This window comes from Marmota marmota, unplaced genomic scaffold (genome assembly GCF_001458135.2).
Source record: "Marmota marmota marmota unplaced genomic scaffold, marMar, whole genome shotgun sequence".
In the NCBI taxonomy this organism is placed as follows: domain Eukaryota; kingdom Metazoa; phylum Chordata; class Mammalia; order Rodentia; family Sciuridae; genus Marmota; species Marmota marmota.
In genome coordinates this window covers 17,832,829-17,860,077 of record NW_025999968.1, presented here as the reverse complement: position 1 = coordinate 17,860,077, position 27,249 = coordinate 17,832,829, and the positions used below count along the sequence as shown (strand labels likewise).

Genomic DNA, 27,249 nt, shown 5'->3' with positions numbered 1-27,249 from the left:
TGGGAACAGACAATGAACATATATTCTCAACTGACAATTTCTGAACACTGTAACAGAAACAATTCCTTAATTTTCATTAAGAACTTTTTTCTTCTTTTTTTATTTCTTTTCTTTCTTGCTTTCCTTCTTTCTCTCTTTCTTTCTTTCTTCATTTTTGGATTGTTTGTATACTGAATGTTTCATGGACATTTATACATATACATATTTGTGTCTATTATTTCTAACATTTTTGAAGGCAGCTATTTTTGATGACGCTATCTTTTCAGATCTAGGGGGTTTTATTAGGGTATTTTGGTTTGGTTTTATATTGTTTTTACTTAATTCTCTTGATTCTCTTTCTTTTTCCTTTCTTTGCTAACAGCCAAATTCTATTCGCTCTTCCTTTAATATTTTACTTCTATTTTCTCTATGCCTTCATCATAATCATCCTACATCTCTTCTACATTCTCCCTGTCCACCATTTGAAATTGCAAACACTTTTGCAAACTTATTGTTTTTACTATTGGAAATTGCTTATCATACCATTTCTGTTTGTTGTGCCAATTCACATCGTAGATGTCATAGTAGGAACTAATTACTTAGTTCAATGATGTATATTGTTTGCATTGGTTATTGTTAATATTTGTCTCCCCCTAATCATGAGGTACTAGAAACCTTATGGGACACTGTAATTTCATAGAGTAGAAATTCAGCTGTCTCAGATTCATACTAAAAGATGGATAGCCACACAATATGAAAAAGCAAGGAAAAAAACCATCAAAAACAAACCAAAATATCTCAATTACAGAATCCATTGACAACACAGTGGAGGAAATATCAGATCAGAAATTTAGAAAATTCAAGACAAACTGATCTATGAGGTAAAAGACAACATAAGGAGTGAAATCAGAGAGAAAATACGAGAAGTAAAAGATAGAGATCCAGAGGAAGAATCAATCAGAAATCCTCAAAATAAAGGAGTCAATAAGCCAAATTAAAAAGTCAATGGAAAGCATTACTAAAAGACTGGATGCTTGGAAGACAGACTTTCAGGCAATGAAGACAGTGTGTGTGTGTGTGTGTGTGTGTGTGTGTGTGTGTGTGTGTTTTAATGGAACTGTAATTATGATTCCAGTCTCTTGACTCCAGAGTGGTTAGGAATAGTTCAATGGACAAGGGAAATGAGAGAGTAAGGGAGAGAGAAAGTGAAAAGAAGGGAGTAGTGGGTAGGAGAAAGAGAAAGATGTGAAATAAATGCCGAAGGAGGGGTATGAACTGTAGTTGTTTAGTTTGAGTTATAATCTTGAAACTAAAGTTGACCATGAAGAAAAGATGTTAAGAGATCCTGAACAGAATTTTTAAGAAATATGGAAAATATCAAAAGGTCAAATAAAAGATTCATAGGAATAGATAAAGGCTCTAAAGTACAAACTAAAGGAATGTGCGATCTTTTCAATGAAATAATATCAGAAAATTTCAAAAAAATTAAGAATGAAATGGAAAATCAAATATAGAACTTCAAATATACAAAATTATAACATACCCACTCCAAGGCACATTATTATGAAAATGCCTAACATACAGAATAATGATAGAATTTTGAAAGCTGCTAGAGAAAAACAACTTGTCATAATTAGAGGATCCAAATCCATTAGATGATCTATTAGAGAATCTGGATCCTCTAATTGTGGTCACAATTTGGATCTCAGCTGATTTTCGAACCCAAACCCTAAAAGCTAGGAGGTCTTGGAAAAATATACACCAATCTCTGAAAGAAAATGGATGCCACCCAAGAATACTATATCCAGCAAAATTAAGCTTCAGATTTGAAGATGAAATAAAAACCTTCCATGAAAAAGAAAAGTTAAAAGAATTCACAACTAAAAAGACTGTATTACAAAATATATGATATTTATGGCCCAAACAATGGAATATCTGAGTATAAACACACCCTTCTCAATATCAAGAATCAAATAAGCCACGACACACCTCTCATCACTAGATAGATCTTCTAAACAAAAATTTAATTAAAAAGCTACAGAACTAAAAAAATTAATTAATAATTATTTAGACTAAACAGACATATATAGAATATTTCATTCAGTGGCTGAATACACTTTCTTTTTGGCAGCACATAGAACAATTTCTAATATAGACCACATTTTAGGACACAAGGCAACTCTTAGAAAATACAAAAAAAAAAATAGCTGGGCACAGTGGTACACACCTGTAATTCCAGTGGCTGGGGTGGCTGAGACAGGAGGAGTGTGAGTTGAAAGCCAGCCTCAGCAATGTAATGAGGCCTGTAGAAATTTAATAAGACCCTGTCTCTAAATCAAATATAAAAGGGCAGGGAATGTGGCTCAGTGGTTAAGTGCCCCTAGGTTCAATCCCCAGTACCAAAAAAAAAAAAAAAAAAAAAAAGAAAGAAAGAAAAGAAAATACAAGAAAAATAGAGATGATACACTGAATTCTTTCAGATCATATGTAATAAAATTAGAAATCTATTATTAGAAGAAAAAAATTACTCTAACACCTGGAGACTAAATAATGTGCTATTGAATGACCAATGGATAGCAGAAGAATCAGGGGTGGAATAAAAAAGTACTTAAGAGGTAAATGAGAATAGTGATACAACATATCAAAATCTCAGGACACTATGAAGGCAGTTCTAAGAGGAAAGTTCATAGCTTTGAGCTCATTCATTAAAAGAACAGAAAGTCACCAAATAAATAATCTACCATTACATCTCAAAGCCATAGAAAAAGAAGGATAAATCAATACCAAATTACTAAAAGACAGGAAATAATTAAATTAGACCCCAAATTGAAATTGAAATTGAAAAAAAAAAAAAAACCAAACAAAAAGTTGTTTCTTTGAAAATAAATAAATAAAATTGATAAACCCTTAGCACCAAGCTAACCCCGCCGCCCCCCCCAAAAAAAGAGAGGAAAAACTCAAACTATTAAATTTGTGATGAAAATGAAAATATCACCATGGAAACTACTGAAATACAGACAATAATAAGAAATTATTTTGAAAATTTATACTCCAATAAATTAGAACATCTAGAAGACATTGACAAATTTCTAAGGAGGTATGACCTACCCAAGTTGAATCAGGAGGATATAGAAAATATAAACAGATTAATTTCAAGTGATGAAATTGAAGATGCCATCAAAAGCCTATCAACAAAGAAAATCCCAGAACCACACAGATTCTCAGCCCAGTTATACCAGACCTTCAAAGAAGAACTAACACCAATCTTTCTCAAATTATTTCACAAAGTAGAAAAGGAGGGAACCCTTCAAAATTCATTCCATGAAGCTACTAATACCCTGAGGGGGAAAAAATGACAAAGAAAAGAAAGAAAACTATATACCAATAATCTTGATGAACATAGATGCAATATTCTTAATAAAACACTGGCAAACTGCATAGAAAAGGACATTAAGAAGATAGTGCACCATGATTAAGTGGGGTTCATCCCAGGGATGCAAGATCAGTTCAACATACAGAAATCAATAAATATAATTGACCACATCAATTATACTTAAAGAAAAGAACCACATGATTATCAATAAAAGCAGAAAAAGCATTTGACAAAATACAGCATTTATTCATGTTTTAAAAACTAGAGATAGTAGGAATATATCTTGACATTGTAAAAGCCTTAAACAATAAACGAAGGCCAACATCATTCTGAATGGAAAAAACTGAAATCACTCCCTCTAAAAACCTGGAACAAGACAGGATGCCCTCTTTTACCACTTCTATTCAACCTAGTCCTTAAAATTCTAGCCTGAGCAATTAGGCAAAAGAAAGAAATTAAAGAGATATGAATAGGAAAAGAAGAGCTCAAACTATTTGTTTGCTGACAACATGATCCATATTTAGAAGATCCAGAAAATTGGGGGGAACTCATAAATGAATTTAGCAAAGTAGCAGAATCAACACCCATAAATCAACTGCATTCCTATACAGCAATGATGAATAAGCTCAAAGAGAAATTAGTAAAACTATCTCATTAACAATAGCCTCAAAACAAATAAACAAACTTGAGAATCAATCTAACAAAAGAGGTAAAGGATATCTACAATGAAAACTATAGAAAACTAAAGAAGGAATTGAAGGGCTGGGGATTTAGCTTAGTTGGTAAAGTGCTTGCCTCACATGCACAAGGCCATGGGTTCAATCCCCAGAACCACCAAAAAAAAAAAAAAAATGAAACCACCATTTGATCCAGCTCTCCAATCCTTGGTCTATACACAAAGGACTTAAAATCAGTATACTGCAGTGACACAGCCACATCAATGTTCATAACAGCTCAATTCACAATAGCTAAATTGTGGAAGCAACCTAGATGCCCTTCAACAGATGAATGGATAAAGAAACTGTGGTACATATATGCAATGGAATATTACTCAGAATTTAAAGAGAACAAAATTATGGCATTTGCAGGTAAATGGATGGAGTTGGAGACTATCATGCTAAGTGAAGAAAGCCAATCCCAAAAAAACAAAATCTGAATGTTCTCTCTGATAAGAAGATGATGATCCATAATGGTGGGGGCGGGGCGCAGGGGCATGGAGGCAGGAACAATGGTGGAATGAGATGAACATCACTACCCTAGGTACATGTAGGACTGAACATGTGGTGTGACTGTACATTATATACAGTCAGAGAAATGAAAAGTCATGTTCCATTTGTGTATAATGAATCAAAATATATTCTGTTGTTGTGTATAACTACTTAGAACAATTTTTTTTAAAGCTAAAAAAAATTAAAAGGAACGAATTGAAGAAGACCTTAAAGATGGAAAAATCTCCCATGCCCTTGAATAGGCAAAACTAAAATTCTCAAAATTGCCATATTACCAAAATAGCTATGCAGAATTAATGCAATTCATATTAAAATTCCAATAACATCCTTTGTAGAAATAGAACAACCAGTCATGAAATTCATTTGGAAAGCTAAGTGGCCCAGAATAGCCAAATCAATCCTTAGTGAAAAAAGCAGAGCAGGAAGCATCACAACACTAGATCTTAAATTATACTACAGAGCTACAGTAACAAAAACAGCAGGGTTAGCACCAAAACCCGCAGCAAGACCAATGAAATAGAATAAAAGACAGAGACAAACCCATATAAACACAGATATCTCAAATTAGACTAGACAAAGGTGCCAAAAACATACATTGGAGAAAAGACAGTCTCTTCAAAAATGGTGCTGGGAAAACTGGAAATCCTTATGTAGTAGAATGAAGTTTAACTCCCTTACACCCTGCACAAAACTCAACTCAAAGTGGCTCACAGTCATAATTATTAGACTAGAAACTCTACACCTACTAGAAGAAAATGTAGGCCCAACACTCCAATATATCAGTTTAAGAACCACTCAACAAGAATCCTAAAGTGCAAGAAGTAAAATTTTAAAAATCAATAAATGATGTGATTCTGCAACTTGTATTTGGGGTAAAAATGGGAGTTCATAACCCACTTGAATCAAATGTATGAAAGATGATATGTCATGAGCTTTGTAATGTTTTGAACAACCAATAAAAAAAGAAAAAAAATCAATAAATTAAATGGTATCAAATTAAAAATTTTCTTCACAGCAAAGGAAACAATCAAGAGTGTGATGTGAGAGCCTACAGAACAGGAGAAAATCTTTGCCACCTACACCTTGAATAAGATGTTAATTTCCAGGATATGCAAATAACTTAAAAAGCTTAACACCAATAAAACAAAAAAACCCAATCAATAAATGGGCGAAGGAACAAATAATATGCTTCTCAAAAGAGAAAACATGAACAGTGTTATGGTTTAGATATGGTGTCCCCCCAAAGCTCACATGTTATACTATGCAAGAAGGTTCAGAGGACAAATGATTGGGTTGTGAGAGTCTTAACCCAATCAGCAAATTAATCCTGATTAATCTTATCAGTGAATTAATCCCCTGATATGGATTAACTTAGTGGTAACTGAAGTGGTAGAGTGTGGTTGGAGGAGGTGGGAATTGGGGGCATGGTATCAGGTTATATATTTGTATCTGGCAAGTAGAAATCTCTCTCTTTGCTTCCTGACAATCATGTGAGCTGTTTCCCTCTGCCACATTCTTCTGCCATGATGTTCTGCCTCACCTCGAGCTCCACGGAATGAAGCCAGCCTTCTATGGACTCTGACCTCTGAAACCGTGAGCCCTCAAAAGAACTTTTCTTCCCTAAAATTGTTCTGGCCAGATCTTTTAGTCATAGCAGTGAAAAAGATGACTAAAACAGTCAACAAATACATGAAAAAATGTTCAACATCTCTAGCAATTAGAGAAATGCAAAGTAAAATTACATTGAGATTTCACTTCACTCCAACCAGAATGGCTATTATCAAGGATATAAGTAACAATAAGGTACACTCATACATTGCTGGTGGGAATGAAAAGTGGTGCAACCACTATGGAAAGCAGAATAGAGATTCTTCAAAAACACGAAGAATGGAATCACCATTTAACCCAGTTATAACCACTCCTCAGTGTGTATTCAAGGGATTTAAAATCAGCATGCTACAGTGATGCAGCTACATTAATATGATAGCAGCACATTTCACAATAGCTAAGTTATGGAACCAACCCAAATGCCCATCAACAGATGGATAAAAAAATTGTGGTAGGACTGGGGTTTTGGCTCAGTGGTAGAGCACTGGCCTAGCATGTGTAAGGCACTGGGTTCGATCCTCAGCACCTCAAAAAATAAGTAAATAAATAAAATAAAGGTATTGTGTCCATATACAACTAAATGTATATGTGTCCATATACACTACACACACACACACACACACACACACACACACACCATGGAATATTACTCAGCCATAAAGAAGAATGACTTTATGACATTCACCAGTAAATGTATGGATCTGGAGACTATCACACTAAGTGAAATAAGTCAATACCAAAAAACCAAAGGTCAAATGTTCTCTCTGTTATATAGATGCTAACCCAAAACCAGGGATGGTGAGGGGAAGAAGTTCAGTGGATTAGACAAAGGAGAATGAAGGGAAGGGAAGGAATAGGAATGACAATGGAATGACTCTGACATAACTTTCCCATGTACATATATGAACATACCACAGTGAATCTAAAAAAAGAGAGAGAGAGAGAGAGAGAGAATTCATTACTATTGGAAATTATTTATATATTTATTATTTCATTATTTTGTATCCTTACCCATACTGGTCTAAAATTAATAAAAATAAATTATATTAGATTTTTTTTAAAAAATTCAAACAAAAGTTAAGTATATACCGAAAGATAATGCAAAGGTAAACGTCTAGATCAGTAAAAACAAGAACAAAAAAAAGTGAATGCCTATAACATCTGGTTCTGAAATGAAGTGATTCAGAGAAATTATAAAAAATTGTTAGACGAAATAATTATATATCCATAGGGAAAGAAGAAAATTAATCTCAACATTTACTTCATACTTTACATATAAAAATATTGAAATATGACAGCTAAAACTATAAAATTTCTAAAAGAAAATGTGGAAGAATATCTGCATGTCTTGGGGATATGCAGAAGTTTCACAGGATACAGAAAACAACAATTATTTAAAAATGATAAATTAGAATTTATCAAACTGTGAAGTCTCCCCTTATCAAAAGATACTATTAGGGCTGGGGTTGTGGCTCAGTGTCTTAGTACCCAAGTTCAATCCCCAGTATTGAAAAAAAAAAAAAAACCCAAGATGCTATTAGTATAAATTAATAGGCAAGCTATACATGGAGGATAATATTCAAAATAGATATATCTAACACAGAATTGATATTTGGGATATTTCTAAAATTGCTACAATTCCCTAATTATAAAATAAATAATGCATTTTTTGTATTTATTTTTTTAGTTGTAGTTGGACACAATATCTTTATTTCACTTATTTATTTTTATGTGGTACCAGGGTCTCGCACGTGTGAGGTGAGTGCTCTACCGCTGAGCTACAACCCCAGCCCCAAACAATGCAATTTTTAAAACAGACAAGGACTAAAACAGCCATTGCACAAAGGAAGAAATATAAAATAGCCAATGAGCATGTTAAAAAGTGTTCAACAGACTGGGGCTGTAGCTCAGTGGTAGAGCATTTGCCTCGCATGCATGAGGCACTGGGTTTGATCCTCAGCACCCCATAAAAAATAAATTAATAAACAGAGATATGTGTGTCTATCTACAACTAAAAAAAAATTTAAGAAAAAAAAAGTGTTCACCATCATTCGTCTTTCAGAGAAAATTAAAGTCTCCACGTACAAGCAAGAATGGTTGAAACTTTTTACATGGGCAATGCCAAAATTTAGCAGGACTTTAGAGCAAACATAGCCCTCATTTTTTTTTTTATAGAAATGTAAAATAGTACAACCACTTTGGAATAAACATTAAGAGTTTCTTTTATAACTAAATATACACCTAAATTCTGGGGATATGGTTCAACAAATGCCACATACTTCACTATTTGACCTATCACAAGGCCTCTTTAGAACACCATCCTTGCCAAAAAAAAAAAAAAGTTTCATTAGCCTTTAGTTACTGCTCATGATAACCTTCTGTCTTACAGAAGATAACCAATCTAAAAATGCTTCTCCTCTGACAGAGATAATCCCTGCCCTGGACTGGTAGAGAAAGGGAAAATGTGATGACAATATTCTGAAGAAGGAAATGCCAGCATTTAATCTGTCTTCAACACTACTCCTAGGTCTCAGGCTGGTTTCTTATCTAATACATATAAATCTAGAAATTCAGTAAGGAGGAGTCATTTTTTTAGGGCTGCTATATTTTCCTTTTGGAATTGTAAAGACCAAAGCATGTGGAACATTCAATTTTGGTTCATTAAGGCAAGAAAATGAAATAAAATGCAAACATATTAGAAAACATGAAAACTCTTCAGATAAAATAATCATCCATGGAGAAGACCCTAAGGAATACATGAAGAAGGTACTAAAACTAATAAGGGAGATTAGCAAAGTTGCAGGATTAAAGATCAATATATGAAAATCAGTTATATTTCTACATACTAGCAGGGACCAATCAGAAATTAAAATTTTCCTGCAATCATTAACAATAGCAGGAAAAAAATGTGAAATCCTTAAAGACAAAATCTGATAAAATGTGCATGATCTATGCACTGAATAAAACATTAGTTATATACTCCTACCATTTAATCAATGACAATGTCATTTACTTAGGATCTACAATAACCCCAGAACTCTTAGCCAATATATCCTTAAAGACATTATTATTAGTAGTAGTAGTAGTAGTAGTAGTAGTAGTAGTAGTAGTATTTATTCCTGTTTCAATAAAGAAAAAACAGAATTTTAAAAATAGAACAATTTTCCTAAAGACATAGAGCCAGCAAACCTGCAGATCAAATATTACATGGGGCATACATACACTTAAAAGATTGTTATTTACCTGAAATTCAAATTTAACTCAGTGCCCTGAATTTTTATTTGCTAAATCTGGCAACACTATGTGTGGGTCAGATATGGCCATATCCATTGGGACTCTACCCCTTGCACAGTACATTTTAAATATATAGAACTATACCTAGCTTTTGAGTTCCAAGACCCTGCATATTTTCTCTGGAAAATACCAACCCATTCTTCAAAACTCAGTTCAACTGGCTTCTACTAACCCAGGCATGGATATATATTCTCACATATGTCCTTCCCACATATACACCTTGTACATACTTTATTTCTGCATATTCTACATTGACTTTATTATTGTGGTTATTACAGTAACTGGCAGAATCATTATGAATTAAGTTTGCATGTGTGAATTAACAAATAAATGAACAAAAAAGAAAATATAAATAATTATAAAGCATTGTTGGGAAAAATTGAAGATCTGAATATAAATTGAAAAATACATCATGTTCATACATCAGAAGACTCAATGTTCTTAAGATGACAGGTTCCCAAATTGATCTTTAAACTTGCAATCACAATCAAAATCTCAGCAACCTTTTTTTGTATAAATTAGAAGATTGGTTTTATATTTATAAAAAGTACAAAGGATTTTATATTTGTATAAAGTACAAAGGATCTAGCATAACCAATAAATATAATAAATAATAAAATATAAGAATTTACACTATATGGTTTCCTTATTTTAATGTTTACAGTAATAAATAATGGGAATTGGCTGGGTACAGTGGTGCACTCTATAGTCCCAGCTGCTTGGAAGGCTGAGACAGGAGGATCACAAGTTCAAAGCCAGCTTCAGCAACAGCAAGGTGCTAAGAACTTCAGTGAGACCCTGTCTCTAAATAAAATACAAGCTAGTACTGGGGATGTGGCTCAGTGGTTGAATGCCCCTGAGTTCAGTCCCCGGTACCCAAAAGAAAAAAAAAATAATGGGAATCCATACAAAAGTAGACAAATAGATCAGTGGAACAAAATGAAGAATATAGAAATATACAGAAGTTTATGCAGAAGATTATATAGGTATACTGGCAAGAACAAATGATCTTTTTAGTAAATAATGCTAGAACAACTTACATGTATATACAAAAAATCAGCATTGATCCATACGTATCATATACATCATTAACTCAAAGTAGATCATAGACTTAAATATACAGACCTAAAAATTTAAATTTCTATAGGAAAAAATAGGAGGAAACTTCATGATCTTGGGTTAAACAAACTTGGATCCAACACCAAAAACATAATTCCCCCCCAACAAAAAATGATAAATGGGACTTTATTAAAATTAAACTTCTGCTCCTCAAAAGATATCATTAAGAAAATAAAAAGTAAAAATTAGGAAAAATGTGTGCAAAACATATATCAAAGAACTAGTATTCAGAATATATTAAGAATTGTTACAATTCAATAATAGCCTTCATTGTTTTTTGTTGTTGGTGGTGGTAGTGCTGGGATTGAACAAGGGATGCTCTACCACTGAGCTATATATCCTCAGTCTCTTTTATTTTTTATTTTCAGACAGATTCTTGCTAAATTTCTGAGGCTGGCCTCAAAACTAGGATTCTTTTGCCTTAGCCTCCCAAGTATCTACAGTCCCGTATCTTAAATAGACAACATATTTGAATGCACTCTTCATATACAAAAAAAAAGATATAAAAATGTGCTCTACCCATAAATAAAAATGTGGTCAAAACCATTTGTCATTAAGACAATGCAAATTAAAGCCACAAAAAAATACATGCATTAGAATGACTAACATTTAAAAAGACTGACAACAGGACTGGAGTTGTGGCTCAGTGGTAGAGCACTTGCCTCCCACGTATGAGGCCCTAGGTTCGATCCTCAGTACCACATATAAATAAACAAATAAAATAAAGGTTAAAAAAAAAAAAAAGACTGTCACACACCAAGTGTTGAAAGGATGTAGAAAAACTAGAGATCTAAAACTGTGAGAATAATGCAGTCATACTGGAAAGCAATTTGACAGTTTTTTGGTTTTTTTTTTTTTTTAAGTTAAATAAATAGGGCTGGGGTTGTGGCTCAGCAGTAGAGTGTTTGCCTAGCATGTGTGAGGCCCTGGGTTCGATCCTCAGCACCACATAAAAATAAATAAATAAAATAAAGGTATTGTGTCCAACTACAACTAAAAAATAAGTATTTTTTAAAAGTTAAATAAATACCTGTCATGTGACCTAGCCATGCTACAATTACTCAATAGAAATGAAAACATGTTCAAACAAAAACTTGAATACAAATGGTCATAATAGCTTTCTTCATAATTGCTAATAACTAAAAACAACCCAAATATCCCAAATTGGGGTGTGTTCACAAAATGGAATACTACTCAAAAATAAAAGATAAACTATTGCTACACAAAAGAATCATGGATTAATCTCAAAATAATTATACTGAGTAAAAAAGACAAAAAGAGCACATACTATTTTATTTATATGTGCAACTATAGAAATGCAAACTAATACATAAAGATAGATAGATAGATAGATAGATAGATAGATAGATAGATAGATAGATAATAGATAGATAGATAGCCTCAGTATTGAAAGAGATGCAGTTAAGGGAAGGAGGAATTGGAAAGGATCAAGAAGAATCATTTAGAATTAATGGAAAAGACAAATTCCTTATTTTAATTGTAGTGATGACTTCAAGAGTAAATATATTTGTCAAAACTAATCAAAGTTTACTTTAAATGCCTATAATCCATCAAAGCTGTCTTTAAAAGTTTCAGCTGCAAAAATGATTTTTAAAAAAGGAGACTATTAATGACATTCGTTTCTAAGTATCCTATTCGTTTGATTTTACTGAATATTAATCTAAATGCAATTGCTTTCTAATATGGAAGATGCAAGTTTGTTGTTGTTCAAATTTGTTGCACCAACTAGCAATTGATGCCAAATTCTCTATTAAGGAAAAACTGGGAAAATTATTAGGACAAATTGAACAGTAGATATATCCCTCCCTTCAAGTTTCAAATATTTGACTTTAAGGCTATAATCCAAATTATCTCTTCAAAATCAAGACCTAGTTGAAATATTCATTTTCCCCAAATGAAAAACAAATGAAATATTGGGGTTTTTTTTTAATCACGACAGTAACAGTTATATAAACATTGTTTTAATCTTGATGTGCTAGGTCAATCATTTTAGTTTTATGAAGTCTCTTTTCAATGACTTCATTCCTACCATCCACATTTTAAAATCTATTATTCCAAGAATGACTTATTTTTCTTTTTGTTGGCTTCTTTTTCAATAGTATCTCTTGAATTTATAAAAACAAGAGCAAAACAATCACAAAGTATTACTAGTTCCTTAAGTGACTGGTCCTTTTCTCTTCACTATTAACCAGCAGCTGAGATATCTAAATATGATGATCTATTTAAAAATAATACAAAGCAAAAATCCAGATAGCACAAATCATTGTATTTCTAATTCACTTTCAGTTCCTTTATTCTCTTTCTATTCTCTTTGAAATTTCCCATTCCTGGTTATGTCCTATTTACAAAATGTCAGGTCAATGAATCTCATTTGAAAAGGAAAAGGAAAAGGGATGGAGATAAAGCTTAGTGATAGAGTGCTTGCTTAGCATGCATGAGGCCCTGAGTTTGATATGGTTCTATAAAAAAGAACAACAAAGTAAAAGAAAAGCATATTGCTTATTAATTTTTGATGGTCCCCAAATACAATGAAGAAATATAAATATACTAAAAAAAGAGCTGCTATACATTTTACCAATTTACAAACAAAAACATCAAATATACATAATATCTGATACTAAATTTCTGTTTTATTTTATTAATGTGGTATGGAAAATAAGGACAAAGAAGAGAAAAATAATTTGATAATAGTAGCTCAGAAGAGGCTCATCTAACCTAGTGCCTGGAAGATAGCAAATGCTTACTAAACATTTGTTATAAAAATGAATGAATGCATGCCTGAACAAGCCTGATTTCATTATCATTTCATCATTTATCTCCACTTTAGCTTACTAACATTGCATCCATATTATGGCTTTTTATTGGCTGTTGAACAGCAAAAAGCAGAGCATGGAAATCCTCCAAAGGACTAAGAGACATAGTAAGGTCAACTAAGCAATGTTAGTAAATGTAAGAAAGAGAGTGAATTCACATGACAAAAAGGCATAAGTTCAAGGCTCATACTGTTTAAAAAAATAAAATCCAACTTATCATGCTTTAGGGACCATAAGAAGTGCTATCATTTCAGACATAAAAATTTTTATATGTCCTAACTAGACATCAATCTGTAGAATGTCTAAACTACAAAATAAATTGATTATATTTTCATCAATAGGGAGGCAAGTGAGTGTACCTTGGCAAATATAATCTGTGAGTGTATTTAGGTAAATTATTGTAATGGAGAGAAGCAAAATTAATTCCTCCAGCAATACAAACCAGTATTCTTGAAGTGCTTAAAAGATTTAAAACTTTTCATATTTCAGAGTGACGTAAATTTCCCTCTGAAATCATATTACTACTAGATTCTTAGCAAGTTCTTTGCTCATAGCAAATAGATAATATTTGGCTCAGTTTTGTCTAAATTATCACAAGTTTTGACTTACGATGTGATACTAATCAATGTAATGGAATAATGTTTGAATTTCTTTATGGGATCCCAAGGATTAGGATGTTTTCTTACCTCGAACTCTAAAATACTTCACATGGTTTGCCACAGCCTCTGTCACACTTTCATTTGGGCAGATTTTTACTCCATTAGGAAACAAAATAGATCGCCGCCTTCTAAGGAACCAAGGTCTTTCAGCTTCTCTGTGGTCCAGAAACTGCTTCTTCTCTGCAGGTAGAGAACGGTCTGTAGATTCTTTGGGCAGGAGAAAAGAAACTGCACTCTTGGTTTCTTGGATCTCTTCAAAAAACAAGTAGGTTTGTACTATAGAGTGAAAGCACAATCAAGGCGTTTGATGAGGCATAAGATAGGGCACAAAAGGCAACTAAAAACAAAACTGACACTTGTGCCACATTTGGATTTTGAAATTGATACTCATATTATAGACAGGCTTGCATGTCTAAGAAGGAAAGGAGTGAAGTTTTCAATATTTTCCATTTAATTTCTACTCCTTTACTCTAAGATTGTTATTGAAATCAAGTATATATCCAATTTCAACACAAGAAATAAGGGGAAGTGGGACTGAGCCAGGAATTAGTAATCAAGAGGAAGACTCAAGTTACTGCAGATATTTTAAATAAAGAAATATCAAAGACTAATAGAGTACTATTTATTCAATTTCAATCACATCAAATAATGCTATTTTTAAGAAAATATACTACAGCTATGTAGATAAAACAAACAAGACTTTTAAATTACCTGTTAATGCTGGAAGGTTTCCTTCTATCAGAAGAAATATCAAAATACCCAGAGAAATCTTCCCAAAAAGAGGAAACATAATCATTTGAGCCAAAATCAAAGAAATAAAAAGAGGGCAAAATCCTTAACTGAGCATACAAAGCCTTGAAAATTCCAGTAACAAATTGTTACAGGAAAGGTCCAAGATTTAAAAGTTCGTGTTTGAGAATGGACAACCACTCCAAAATCATTATAAATTAGTGTGAATAAAATGGTGTCTTCTCAAAGTAGCTCTCACTTCTTTTCTGAAATAACCAGCATGCTATGAAAGCAGACGAGATAAGCTAATTAGAACAGATGGGGAGAGACAATTTCTTTATTCTAATCTAGGTAGCTAAGCTCTTTACTAACACTCTCCTTGCTTTTAACAAGTGGTTCATTTACAAACAATTCATGTACAAGTCACTGACTTTTCCAACTTTTCTGAATCCACCAGTCAAATTTGATAGATCCATACATTCTGAGTTCTCCTAGGATTTAGGATGTGTAAGCATAAAAATGCCCAGACTATCTATACCTACCTGCTTCAATAATATACATAACTATATAAAAAACAATCATTAGTTTTTGTCAGAAAGCTATTATCTTGTAAATTTGCCTTTTTAATATAAAATCTGGAAATCATTCACTGTAACCACAGTCTTCTTCCTTATGCATAAGATGGAATAGTAACAGTAAAGCAAACTACTGGTAGAGCTGCTGTGATGGATTAAACTAATTAACTAATTTAATCCTCACAACATTGCTTAGAAAAGTGCCCAACACACGGTAATCACTTAACATAAATGAGAGCTGTAAAGATATCTTTGTTGATTAATTTGCTATTGAATGTGAGGCCCAGGGTTTTTATCTACATGAAGAACTCTTAACCAAGAAAGGATATCCTCTACTAGGAAGGAATCAGATAAAAATGTATTAGAACAGTTGTTTTTATCATATAAGTCTAGTAGAAGTCAATTAAGTTTGTTGAAATTCCTGTGGAAGCTAAGATTTAATATCAAATAACAATTTACATTTTACTTTATGTATCTCTGGGAGTTCTCTGGGGAAAACATGTTTTGTAATGATCTAGAGAACATTTCTCTTAAAAATCTTTTACTAGCTAAGTCATCTTCAATGTTATTTTACGCATTAGGAAAATAGACTAGTTGATATTTCAGTATTTCAAGCATGTTTTTTCAAGATAGTCTCAAACTATATTTTCTTTTATAAAGTTTAAAAAATATAAATAACCATTGAACACATGTGCATAATTTACCCTATAAAATATCAGTAAATTTATAAGAAATTTATTTGCCAAACTGTGTGAGGAGGGAAAAAAAAAGCTGAAAATTACATTAACTAAGCACAATTTTAAAGTCTTAAGGAATATTTTATGCTGACAATTCAGAACAAGAGAAACATTCAGATAACAAGTATTATTAATGGGAAATTATTATTTTTGATGGCCTACTCCAAAAAGCTAATAAAAAATCTTGAGAATCACAACAATTTGGAAACATTTCTGTGCTTATGTTCAGAAAACCTGGGCTCAAACCCTGGATTTACCACTTAATATTTGATTTTGTCAATCACCTAAGATATTTGAGCTGGTTTTTCCACCCAAAAAATTAGGTATGATGATCTTTGCCTGTGTCATGGGGTTGCTGGTTAAGAATTAAGAAATATGAAAATTCTTTAGGAACTAATGCATGGTATATTCATTGTATTACAAGTGATCATAAAGTCTAAAGAGATTTCAAGCTTTGCAGTTCTCCTTTGTTTAAGCTCCAGGACAGAAAAGAAAAAAAAAATTTCCCTAAATTATATTCCAAGTAGAGAATTTTAGAACTTAAAAAGATCTGTTATATTATCTGCTACAAAACATAATTTTGAAAATGAAGTGGCATTATGGACTATTGTACTCAATATCTATACCTTTTAAAAAAATAAAAGTATTAAAAATTCTGCAGCCTGTTCATTTGTTTCTAAATAGATTCATCATTTTATAAATTCCTCTCAAACTTCCTCAAGAATAAACTCAATGGACTGGGGCTGTAGCTCAGTGGCAGAGCACCTGCCTAGCACATGTGAGGCACTGGGTTCGATCCTTAGCTCCACATAAAAATAAGTAAAATAAAGGCATTCCATCCATCTACAACTACAAAAAGAATTTCTTAAAAAAGAATAAGTTATAGAGAGAAGTACTTAGAGCATGAATAAATAATTCTTCATAACTAAAAGTAGAAGACAATGGAAAGATCAGGATAGGATACAGGCTGGAACAAAATAGAATGGGCTCTTCATGCGTAGAACTTTTTTTTCTTGACATAAGAAAAAAAGCTAATTTTAAGAGGTATTAAGCTTTTACAAAATCCTATTCCGGTGATTAGATATGACTTAAAAAAAAGGCCTTTTTGTTTAATCCCAATCTTTGTAAATTAATAGTACAATATTTACAAATGATTTCTCTGGCCACTAACAACCCTTTTCACTACTTCTTTATCTCCCCTCATTCACATTCACCCACACACACACACACACACACTATAAACTGAACAACTCCTCCCCAATCCCAAGTTCCCAAAGACACTCCATTGTTCTTACCAGAGAATATTTAAATTATTTGTATGTCCATAAATTACTCAGGAATAAGAGCATTTCTTTTTCAAAGAATTTAAAAAGTTTATTTTTTGTGCTTAGCAAAATGTTGGCTAATAGTAGTTACAGGTTGAATACCCCTATTTGAAATGTCTGGGAGCAGAAGTACTTTGAATTTTGGATTTTGGAACATTTGTAGACCCTTGATATATCTTGGGGATGAGACACAAGTCTAAACATAAAATTTATTTTTATTTCATACACATATATGCTGAGGTAATTTTACACAATATTTTTAGTGTACCTGTGTTTTGACTGTGAACCATCACATGAGGTCAGGTGTGGAGTTTTCCATTTGTAGCATTACATTGGTACTCGAAAAACTTTAGATTCTGGAACATCTGGATTTTAAATTTTTGGAACATTTTTCCTATCTGATTAGGGATGCTCAACCTGTACTAAAAAATTTTCCTGAACTGACATTCAAATTAAGTATATACTTATTAAAGTTGGGAGAAAAATTAATGTAAGCAGCAGTTACATGGTATGCTCAGGACATCATGCATTTAGAAATTTATTTATAACAATGGCTTGTGCTTCTTTAGAAAAAATTACAACTCAATTTAATTAATTGGAAATGTTTAATATAAAATACCGATATCCTCAAAGCATTATTTGCACATGAATTTAGGAAAATTAATTTTAATTTCCAAAACATAATAAAGGACAGTGGTATTTTTTTAAAACATACAAACAAAAAGTTAAGAAATCACAAGATGTCTTGTATACTTGCATCCCCAAAATTAGATGCACAAAACAATTAATAGTCACCTAAAAAAGTCTCTCCCCCACAACACACACATAAACTGGGAATGGAATATGCAATTATAACCATCTTTATATGCAATCTCCAAAAGACATACATCTTTAACAATATAAAAATGGTGACAAGATAACAAAAGCTAAGGACACTGAAAAATAACTGACAACTTCAATTCACATGATTTTGAAATATTCAGATTTTTTAACTTTATCTTAAATTGCTTTTGTTTAATTGATTTATTTACAGTTACAATGTAAATCCAAGAGATGCTTAAAACAAGATTAAAATAATATTCTTTAAAAAAGTATTCTTACCTGAGAAAATACAATACGATCATGTCTCTTTCAAAATATTCCTGATAACATTAGAAGGTTCTAAGGTGTTTAATCATATATAATACCACCATCATCACATGAATTCAATAGAACTGTTACCTGAATATTTAATAAACTATTAAGCGCCATAGGTTTAAGATCCATAGCGGATCACAGGGCTCTAAAAACTACAATTTAAAAATATAAAAGCAATGAGAGCAATCTGGCTTTGCAGATGAATACTGGGTAAACTAAGCTATAAAATTATATTTTTGGTTCTAAATAATAAATAGAACTTTGAGGGTATTTTTGTTAAAGATATGAAGACACCAATTTTATCTTCTATACTTACAGAAATTGTGTATATACAGTCCGTGATAATGTGTAAGTGGATATTTATATAGCTACACCTCAAATAAACTAAGTTTGGATACATATATGATTTTTTAAAACTCAGTTAATTTTTTGTTCCCAATTTTACCCCAAACAAATGAACTAAATCCTCAAATTCCCCACATGAGACATCAAAAGTAATGGGAAAAAAAAATAGAGCAGAGCAATTGTGTTTAGCAGTTGACAACAATAAGCTGCGCTTTGAAAGAGGAGTTTTCATCATCTTCCTAACATGAATTTTTTTTTTACACTATACAGAAGGGATGCCGTAAATGGCATTTTCTGAAGCCTTGATACTAAATTCTTTAAAAAAAAAATACACAGTATTCATACTGCATGCTTGAGCTGCAAAGAACAGAAATACAATACAATATGACTTGTCAACAAATTTGACAAGCACTGGGGCTGGCACCAGGGAGGACCTAACTCCCATCAACACCCAGTCATGTGGAAGTACAGATCACATAGTTTTATTATTTACAAATACATTCCCACATTACATATGCTATTGTATAATCCAAGCATATTTATCAGAAAAATATCAAATACTTATGAAATTTTAATTTCTATCTAATAAGTTTTATGTATATCACCCTCATTCCCACTCCATCTATGAGAGTCCAGCAAGTCTAATAATATATCTTCTATATTTTAAATAATAATGTTTGTTCAATGACTTATAAAACTACTGAAAGTTATTTTCTTCTCTGTGAGCTGGCTAACACAAATGCTGGTAAGCGGCTTTCCAGTAATCTTAGAGAACATATGTGTCATGTTTGTACAGATTAACTAGCTACTGCTGCCCTTGCGCTGCTGCAAATGAAGTTTCAAAATGAGCTCTCGAATATCTTCCCGTTTGGTCTTTATTACATGACGAGGAAACCATTTCTCCAAATGGATTGGAAGTTCAAAGTTAACAATAGGATCCTAATGAGAAAAAGAAAGAAAGCAATCACTTTAGCAGCATAATTTTAAATGTGTCTTAATTTCATTTTTATAGGAAATGAAAAATTGCTAACTTTTTAAAATAATACTTTATTGAGGTATAATTCACATGTTATACAATTCACCTGAAAATATAATTTTTTTATTTTTTTTTTAGTTGTAAAGGAACATGTACCTTTATTTTATTTATTTTTATGTGGTCCTGAGGATTGAACCCAGTGCCTCACATATGCTAGGAAAGTGCTCTACCACTAAGCCACAACCCCAGCCCTACAACTGGTTTTTGTTTATTCAGAGTCGTATAACTTTCATCACAAATTTAAAACATTTTCATTAAATTCCTAACTTTTGATCATTGAAATTAAATACAATCTATTCTGCTACAATGAGTGTTCAAGTGAAGTATAACAAACAGAACTGCTAAATAGATTCACCATAACTCAGAAATCAACCTGGTTGCCCAGCACAAAGATGCATAACTGTAATTCTAGCTACTTGGGAGGTTGAGGCATGAGGATCACAGCCTGAGCAACTTAGTGAGACCCTGTCTTAAAATTAAAAATAAATAAATAAAAAGAGTTGCAGATGTAGCTCAGTGGTAGAGTACCTCTAGGTTCAATCCCCATTACCATGGAGGGAAAAAAGGAATGATTTGAATGATTTCTCAGCATGTTAATATTTTTAAACTATGAAAACAAATCGAACTGGGAGTGGTGGTGTACACCTGTAATCCCAGCAACTCAAAAGACTAAAATGAGAGTATCACAAGTTCAAAGCCAGCTTGAGCAACTCAGTGAGACCCTGTTTCAAAGTAAAAAGCAAATGAGCTGGGGATGTAGCTCAGTGGTAGAATACTTGGGTTCAATTTTCAGTATCACCAAAAAAAAAAAAAAAAAAAAAAAAAAAAAATTGATAAAGTCTTAGTGAAAAATAATCTCAGATAAAAAATAGAGAAATCTACAAAAAGGCCCTCTTTTATTCTAAGAAATAACTGATTCAATTGCTTAAGAACCACTACATTTTCCATTATGTTAAACTTAAGTGAGAAATTACAAACTGCAACTGCAAAGGTATTCTTCTGTACTTGAATTTTTCAAAAATTGCTAAATAAGGCGACCCTTAGATTATTTTTACTAATTTGATATTACTAGAAGCCAGATGTTAGGACTTCCATCTCAAAGAAAGAATTAATAGCTCCAGGATATAAGGCTGAAATGATGGACTGATTTCTTCTGGCAAATGCTAGAAGCAAATGCTAGTAGAGATTTATTGTCTAGTACTTTTATTAGAATTAATTTTATTTTTGTTAGGGTATAGTTACAAAGATTCTATGGACTGAAGCTATATAAAGTATAGCTATATAAAGTATTATATGGACTGAAGCTATATAAAGTATAGAATCAAAATGTATTAGTAATAAGGCACAGGAGTACTCTAAACAAAGTCAAATCTATTTAGAAAGAGTATTAAGAGAACCAGAATTATTACCAGTGTGGAATTAAAAAGGGGGGTATTATGGTTTAGATATTAGGTGTTCCCCTAAAGCTCACGTGTGAAACAATGCAAGGCTTAAAGGAGAAATGATTGGGTTAGAAGAGCCTTAACCCAACCAGGGAATCCTCTGATCGACTCACTTGAGTGCTAACTAAAGGCAGGCAGGGTGTGGCTGGAGGATTGGGTCTTTAGCAGCATGCCTTTGGGGTACGTATTTTGTATCTAGCAAGTGGTGTCTGTCTGTCTGTCTGTCTCTCTCTCTCCCTCCGTCCTGATCATCATATGTGCCATTCTCTTCATGATATTCTGCCTCACTTTGAGCACTGAGGAATGGAGTTGACTATCTAAGGACTGAGACCTCTGAAACTGTGAGCCCGCAAATAAACTTTTCCTTGTCTAAAAATTGTTCATGTCAGGTCTTTTTGTCACAGCGGTGGAAAAGCTGACTGAATAGGGGTAAATAACCGATAGACATTAGTGTTCTCCATAACACGTAATATCTTTTACTATATGTTATCCTTCCTCTCCAATATTAAAAACATCAAAAAGTTCCAACTGCATACTATAACCCTTATGCTTTGAAAGCACCTTTAAGCATTCTCTAAGCAGACTCCTGGTCAAAAATGCCTTGCTCCTTTACCCATCTTCATAAATGATATTACTAATGGCTGAACCAATGAGCTGATCGTTCAAAAAGCAAAGAATGATTCTTTGCCACTAAAAATCTTTACTGTTGTTACAGTTGTATAGAATCTCTGTGAACTAGAAAATAACAGTCATATTTGTCATTATATTTCCACAGCTATGAATAAACAGGTCTTTTACTTTGGGGAAATTCTCTTTAAATATGATATCAACACTGTTCTTTCTTTCATTCTCTCCAATTCTCCAAGACTCCAAATACATGTAAACTACAAATTTTAACTGTTTTCACCCTTGCCTCTTACACTGTTTTCTTTACATTCTTTTTTCTCCCCGTGCTTTCACTGGATACTTTCTATAGTCCTTTCTTTAAATACACTAATCCTAACTTCTGCAGTATCTAGTCTGTTACTAAAACCACTAAATACATTCTTAATTTCAGATATAGTATTCCACATTTTCAGCTCTAGAATGTCCATGTGATTTTTTAAATTTCATTTTTTCATTAATTTTGTTCATATTTGGCTTATTTTTTCTAACATAGTAATTAAATCATTTTAAAGTTCTTGTCTGCTATCTCTCGTATATGGGTCACTTGTGGTTCTATTTCTTTTTTTTTCTTCTTCTTCTTTTTTTTTTTTTTACTACTTGTAACATTTTCCTGTTCTTTGCTTACCCAGAAATTTGTGGTTATATGCTAATAACTGTGAATAAAAATCTTCTTTATATCTTCACATACCTTGAAGAAGCTTTCCACGTATTGTAGTAAATACACTCCACAATCACTGCTATTATCCTGTTTAGGAACTTTAGGGCATAGGTCAACCATGCTTGTTTTGCTGAATTCACGATGAGTTTTTCGTTTAACTTCCCATTCTACCTCTAAATACCTGAAATGATCAGTAAGCAAAGTGATTTTAGTAGGAATTGATCCATATGAATATTTTTATGAAGAAAAGCATCTGCTGCCAGATATGTTGTATCAAACTAATTTCCAAAGGCTGAACTTTAACAATGCAAACCATATTTAGTGAGCCTTCACAAGTGCCACTTTAAAGAAAATAACATGATTTTCAGACTAAAAGCTAGTTTTTATTGAACAATTCAACTTCACAACTCAAATATAAAAAGACATATTTATATTATAAAGTAAAGTAACAAATGACTAGTTTCATTCACATTCCTGAATTTTCCAGGCCTTACAGTAAATCACAAAAATATCACACACACACATATACACACACACTGATGTTAATTTGTGAGTTACCCTCACCCCCAGGTAATACTTTGAGAACCAATGATATTTGCAATGCTCTTTATAAAATTATAAAATTTGTTCTATTATGAATACAAATTCTGAGTTTACTCTTCATGTAGTCTTCAGAAATATTAACACATAAAACAAGATTTTATTGATTAGATTTGCAGGCTTTGTTTAAATGCATATTAAAATATGACTCCTCATAAGAGTGTTTTCAGTAATTTTTAAGGTAGTTTCAAAATTACTGAGGCTCTTCAGGGAACAAATTGAATGGTAATATTGTTATTACTTACTCTCGTAAATTCTGAACCGTGTTTTGTATAGAAGCAGCTTTCAAGGAGTCTAGTATGAGAATACATGGCCTATTTAAAGCAAAGGAAGAATTAAGATGGAAATACTTTTATAAGAACTATACCTAAATACATTTACAAAACTGTATTATTATTATCATTATTATTATAGCACATACTTACCTTTTACACATTTTCTTTGGTACTGACATACTCATTTCGGTACTCTGAAATAACATGAATTTTTATGACTTTGCAATTAAAACCAGTTTGAATACATTAATATTCAGTTACTCCTCAAAATGTGTCAAACAACTTGGAAATTAAAATTTCATATATGAGTTCTTTTCATCATCTGAAGTAACTAATTTCATTTTCCAAAAATGCAGTGATTTATTTTCCTATACTGGTAAGAGTAATACTTTTGGAGGTTTAATTTGGTCTAGAAAACAATCTGGAACTTGAATTCTATTAACTTTTCATTATAAATAGGAAAATTTGCCTTTACATACATTCTGTAACCCAATTTATGATGTCAAGTAGAGATACTTTTTTTCCCTCTGAAATAAAAGAAGCAGAGTATAAATCTGCATTAAGGGAGAAGAAATGGGGAATTGTGTTTTTTGTTGATGTCTGGTTTTGGTTATATATTTGAGAAACAAGAGGTCAAATTTAAATAAATTTCTTTAATGGGGGCACTCTCAGTATCTTTATTTTTCTAATTATGAAAATTATGATGGACAGCTAAAGCAAGCTAAACAGATAGAAGAAGAATGACAACTTCTCTTGTTTTCGTTCCCCAAGATTGTCAAAGAATCTTAAAGCAGCACAATTTAACTATGAGCCACTAATACCAATTCCTGTCCATTGAGTTATGTCCTATTTTATAGTTAACATTATATTCACGAGTTTTCCTTCCTTCACTTATGTACAGTACACTTACTTGAGAATCCTCGGCATTCAAGGAGAGTGTTGAAGTAGCATGTAAGTCATTTTCTAATAAGAGATAATGAGGCAATTTTGAGTCTTCATTGTATGTCTGGTACAGATAATTTAGATAAGCTTAAACTGTAATTTATATGCAAAGAAGTAAAGGAAAAATGTCTGGGATCTGTTTTTTTTTCCATGGTTAATGTTATAAATAAAATTCAATCAATGAAAATAATTGATGATGGTTTTAGGCAATACATAAACCGCAGGGCCAAACCTGAAATACCAGTTAGTGGAGCCAATTTCCTATAAAAAGACAACCTTCAAAGACAGTTCATTAATCAAAACGTCTCCTGTTTTAATGTGATGGGTAGTTAATTGCTGAGTAACAGTTCTTCTATGACCAAAGAGTTTTGCATAAATATACTTTTGAAGCTCAAAAGGATCAGAGAAAATTGAAAATAATCAGTTGTTTTATCAGGTTTTCTCCCTCCCCACAATATATGAATAGAATTAATGGTAGAATGGCTATTATCAGTTATGCTTATTATTTAGGCTATAGTTATAAATCACATAATTTTGACTTTTTTCTCAAAGAAAGTAGATTTGTTTACTTAATGAAGATTGTAGGTTATAATAAGAAAAATCATGGAAGAATTATAAGAAATCCTGTATTACTCTCTGAAATACTAGTCTATAAAAAACATATTAAATTATATTAATAAATGAGAGATTTCAAGCTATGCCTGAAGATTTGTCATGAATTCTTGGTCATATTAGAAAAGTTTTTCTTTAAAAATGCTACAGTAAAACTTGGCATCGACAAATATAACTTAAGAATTACATTTCGTCTATGGGCTGGGATTGTGGCTCAGCAATAGAGTGCTCACCTACCATGTGTGAGGCCCTGGGTTCGATCCTCAGCACCACATAAAAATAAATAAAATAAAGATATTGTGTCCATCTACAACAAAAAAAATGTTTTTTAAAAAAGAATTATATTTTCTCTATATAGAGGACTGGATATCTGGCATAAAATTTTCAAATTTTTAAACTCTTCCTTCTAGTAATTTAATAATAAATAGACTACTTTTAACTTCCTCTTGTTCCCTGTAACCATTTTACTATTGTCATCATTAAAAATACCATCTACATTAATGTTGTCACCTATTGTTTTGTTGTCAAGTTGAGATTGATGAGTCTGGGATTGCTGGGGTACAGTTTGTGGAAAATCTTCATACACAGCTTCTTCTAACCATGGAAAACAAATGACTGCAAGATACCAGTGAGACCTGTTGAAAAAGAACTACAATCTTAATAACATGAAAAACTCTAAGCAGTATAGAAGAATATATTCTCAAATTACATTCTGAGAAAGTGGGTATAACAAACTTCACATTAATTTTGAAGCTATCCATTGTAATATCTGATGTAATGTAGAACACACATTCCAAAACTAATTAAATAATCAAAGTTATCAAAGCCACAATTAAAACTACTTAGGGCAAAAATCTAAATAATTCAAACTTTGTTTGCTTTCATAGAGTCAATGTTTTCTTTTGAGGATCTGCTTTAATGAACAGACTCAGATTTGCTTGTTTTGAATCAGTTAAAAAAAAAAAAAAAAGACAACAAACTCCTTTTTTTTTTTTTTTTTTTAGGTGTAGATGAATGTAATACAATGCCTTTATTTTTATGTGATGCTGAGGATCAAACCCGGGTCCCGCTTGTGCTAGGTGAGCGCTCTACCACTGAGCCACAACCCCAGCCCCAAGTTTGTTGTCTTAATAATTTGAGATTCACCTTGTATCTTTTGATTTTTATTTAGAAGATCTTTCCTTGAATCAAAAAATGTAAAGTCTCGATCATTACAGTCTTGTAGCCACTTTCCTTTTATTTTTCTCCCCCATATTTACAACATACATATTATCAAACCAAAATTCAAAGTAAGAAATTCATTGTTTTGGCTATATTCAGAACAAAAAGTTAAAAATAATAACTGGGATTTATGTACTCATGCATTTTTACTGATTATTAGTCTCAAAAATACCACAAATATTTTTTTCTGAACAATCTCTAATTTGTTTCTTAATAATCAGAAATACTCACGACTCATTCACAGGTACAAAGATGTAATCTTTATTAAAAATATTTATGTGACGAGTCCATGTTCTTACTCTCTTATGTCTTCTTTGTGCCATTCTGGGAATATAAAACATGGATAATTTGATTTGTAAAAAAAAATAAATAAAATTTAAGATTAAGACTTCAAGTGCCATTTTTATATGCTGAAAATGCTAACTTTATTTAAGCATTTTCTTCCAAATGTATAATTTAACACACTAGAAATAAATTCTCTTGTATTAACTCCTGGTTGTTCTTAAATTTGATCACTATGAACGATGGTGAAATGTGCCAAATAAAGACAGAAATTTATTTATTTATTTATTTATTTATTTATTTATTTTATTTTTAAATTTTTTACTGTTGACTGTTCAAAACATTACATAGTTCTTGATATATCATATTTCACACTTCGATTCAAGTGGGTTATGAGCTCCCATTTTTACCCCATATACAGATTGCAGAATCACATCAGTTACACATCCATTGATTTACATATTGCCATACTAGTGTCTGTTGTGTTCTGCTGCCTTTCCTATCCTCTACTATACCCCCTCCCCTCCCCTCTTCTCCCCTCTTCTCTCTCTGCCCCCTCTACTGACATTCAT

At 32.0% G+C, this 27,249-nt stretch overlaps 2 protein-coding genes across 11 annotated transcripts in view; both read right to left on the bottom strand.

The window, feature by feature from the left end:
- Window positions 1-17,902, bottom strand: part of Impg2 (interphotoreceptor matrix proteoglycan 2) — a 93,391-nt gene extending 75,489 nt beyond the window's left edge. The window contains exons 1-2 of the mRNA XM_048803404.1: window positions 14,807-17,902; window positions 14,123-14,371 (exon numbers count right to left, since the gene is read on the bottom strand). Of these exons, the coding sequence (XP_048659361.1) occupies window positions 14,123-14,371; window positions 14,807-14,891 (334 nt within the window). The 5' untranslated portion in view covers window positions 14,892-17,902. The remainder of the gene's footprint in view (window positions 1-14,122; window positions 14,372-14,806) is intronic.
- Window positions 17,903-18,047: 145 nt separating this feature from the next.
- Senp7 (SUMO specific peptidase 7) overlaps window positions 18,048-27,249 on the bottom strand; it is a 151,198-nt gene continuing 141,996 nt past the window's right edge. For 9 of the 10 annotated variants that reach the window (XM_015478572.2, XM_048803394.1, XM_048803395.1 and 6 more), the window contains 7 exons: window positions 26,627-26,719; window positions 25,685-25,809; window positions 24,531-24,583; window positions 23,771-23,814; window positions 23,591-23,659; window positions 22,776-22,926; window positions 18,048-19,882 (listed from right to left, as the gene is read on the bottom strand). In XM_015478572.2, the coding sequence (XP_015334058.1) occupies window positions 19,745-19,882; window positions 22,776-22,926; window positions 23,591-23,659; window positions 23,771-23,814; window positions 24,531-24,583; window positions 25,685-25,809; window positions 26,627-26,719 (673 nt within the window). In that variant the 3' untranslated portion in view covers window positions 18,048-19,744. Of the gene's footprint in view, window positions 19,883-20,810; window positions 21,687-22,775; window positions 22,927-23,590; window positions 23,660-23,770; window positions 23,815-24,530; window positions 24,584-25,684; window positions 25,810-26,626; window positions 26,720-27,249 lie in introns of those variants that run through there. The other variant, XM_048803403.1, reaches the window with a different exon arrangement.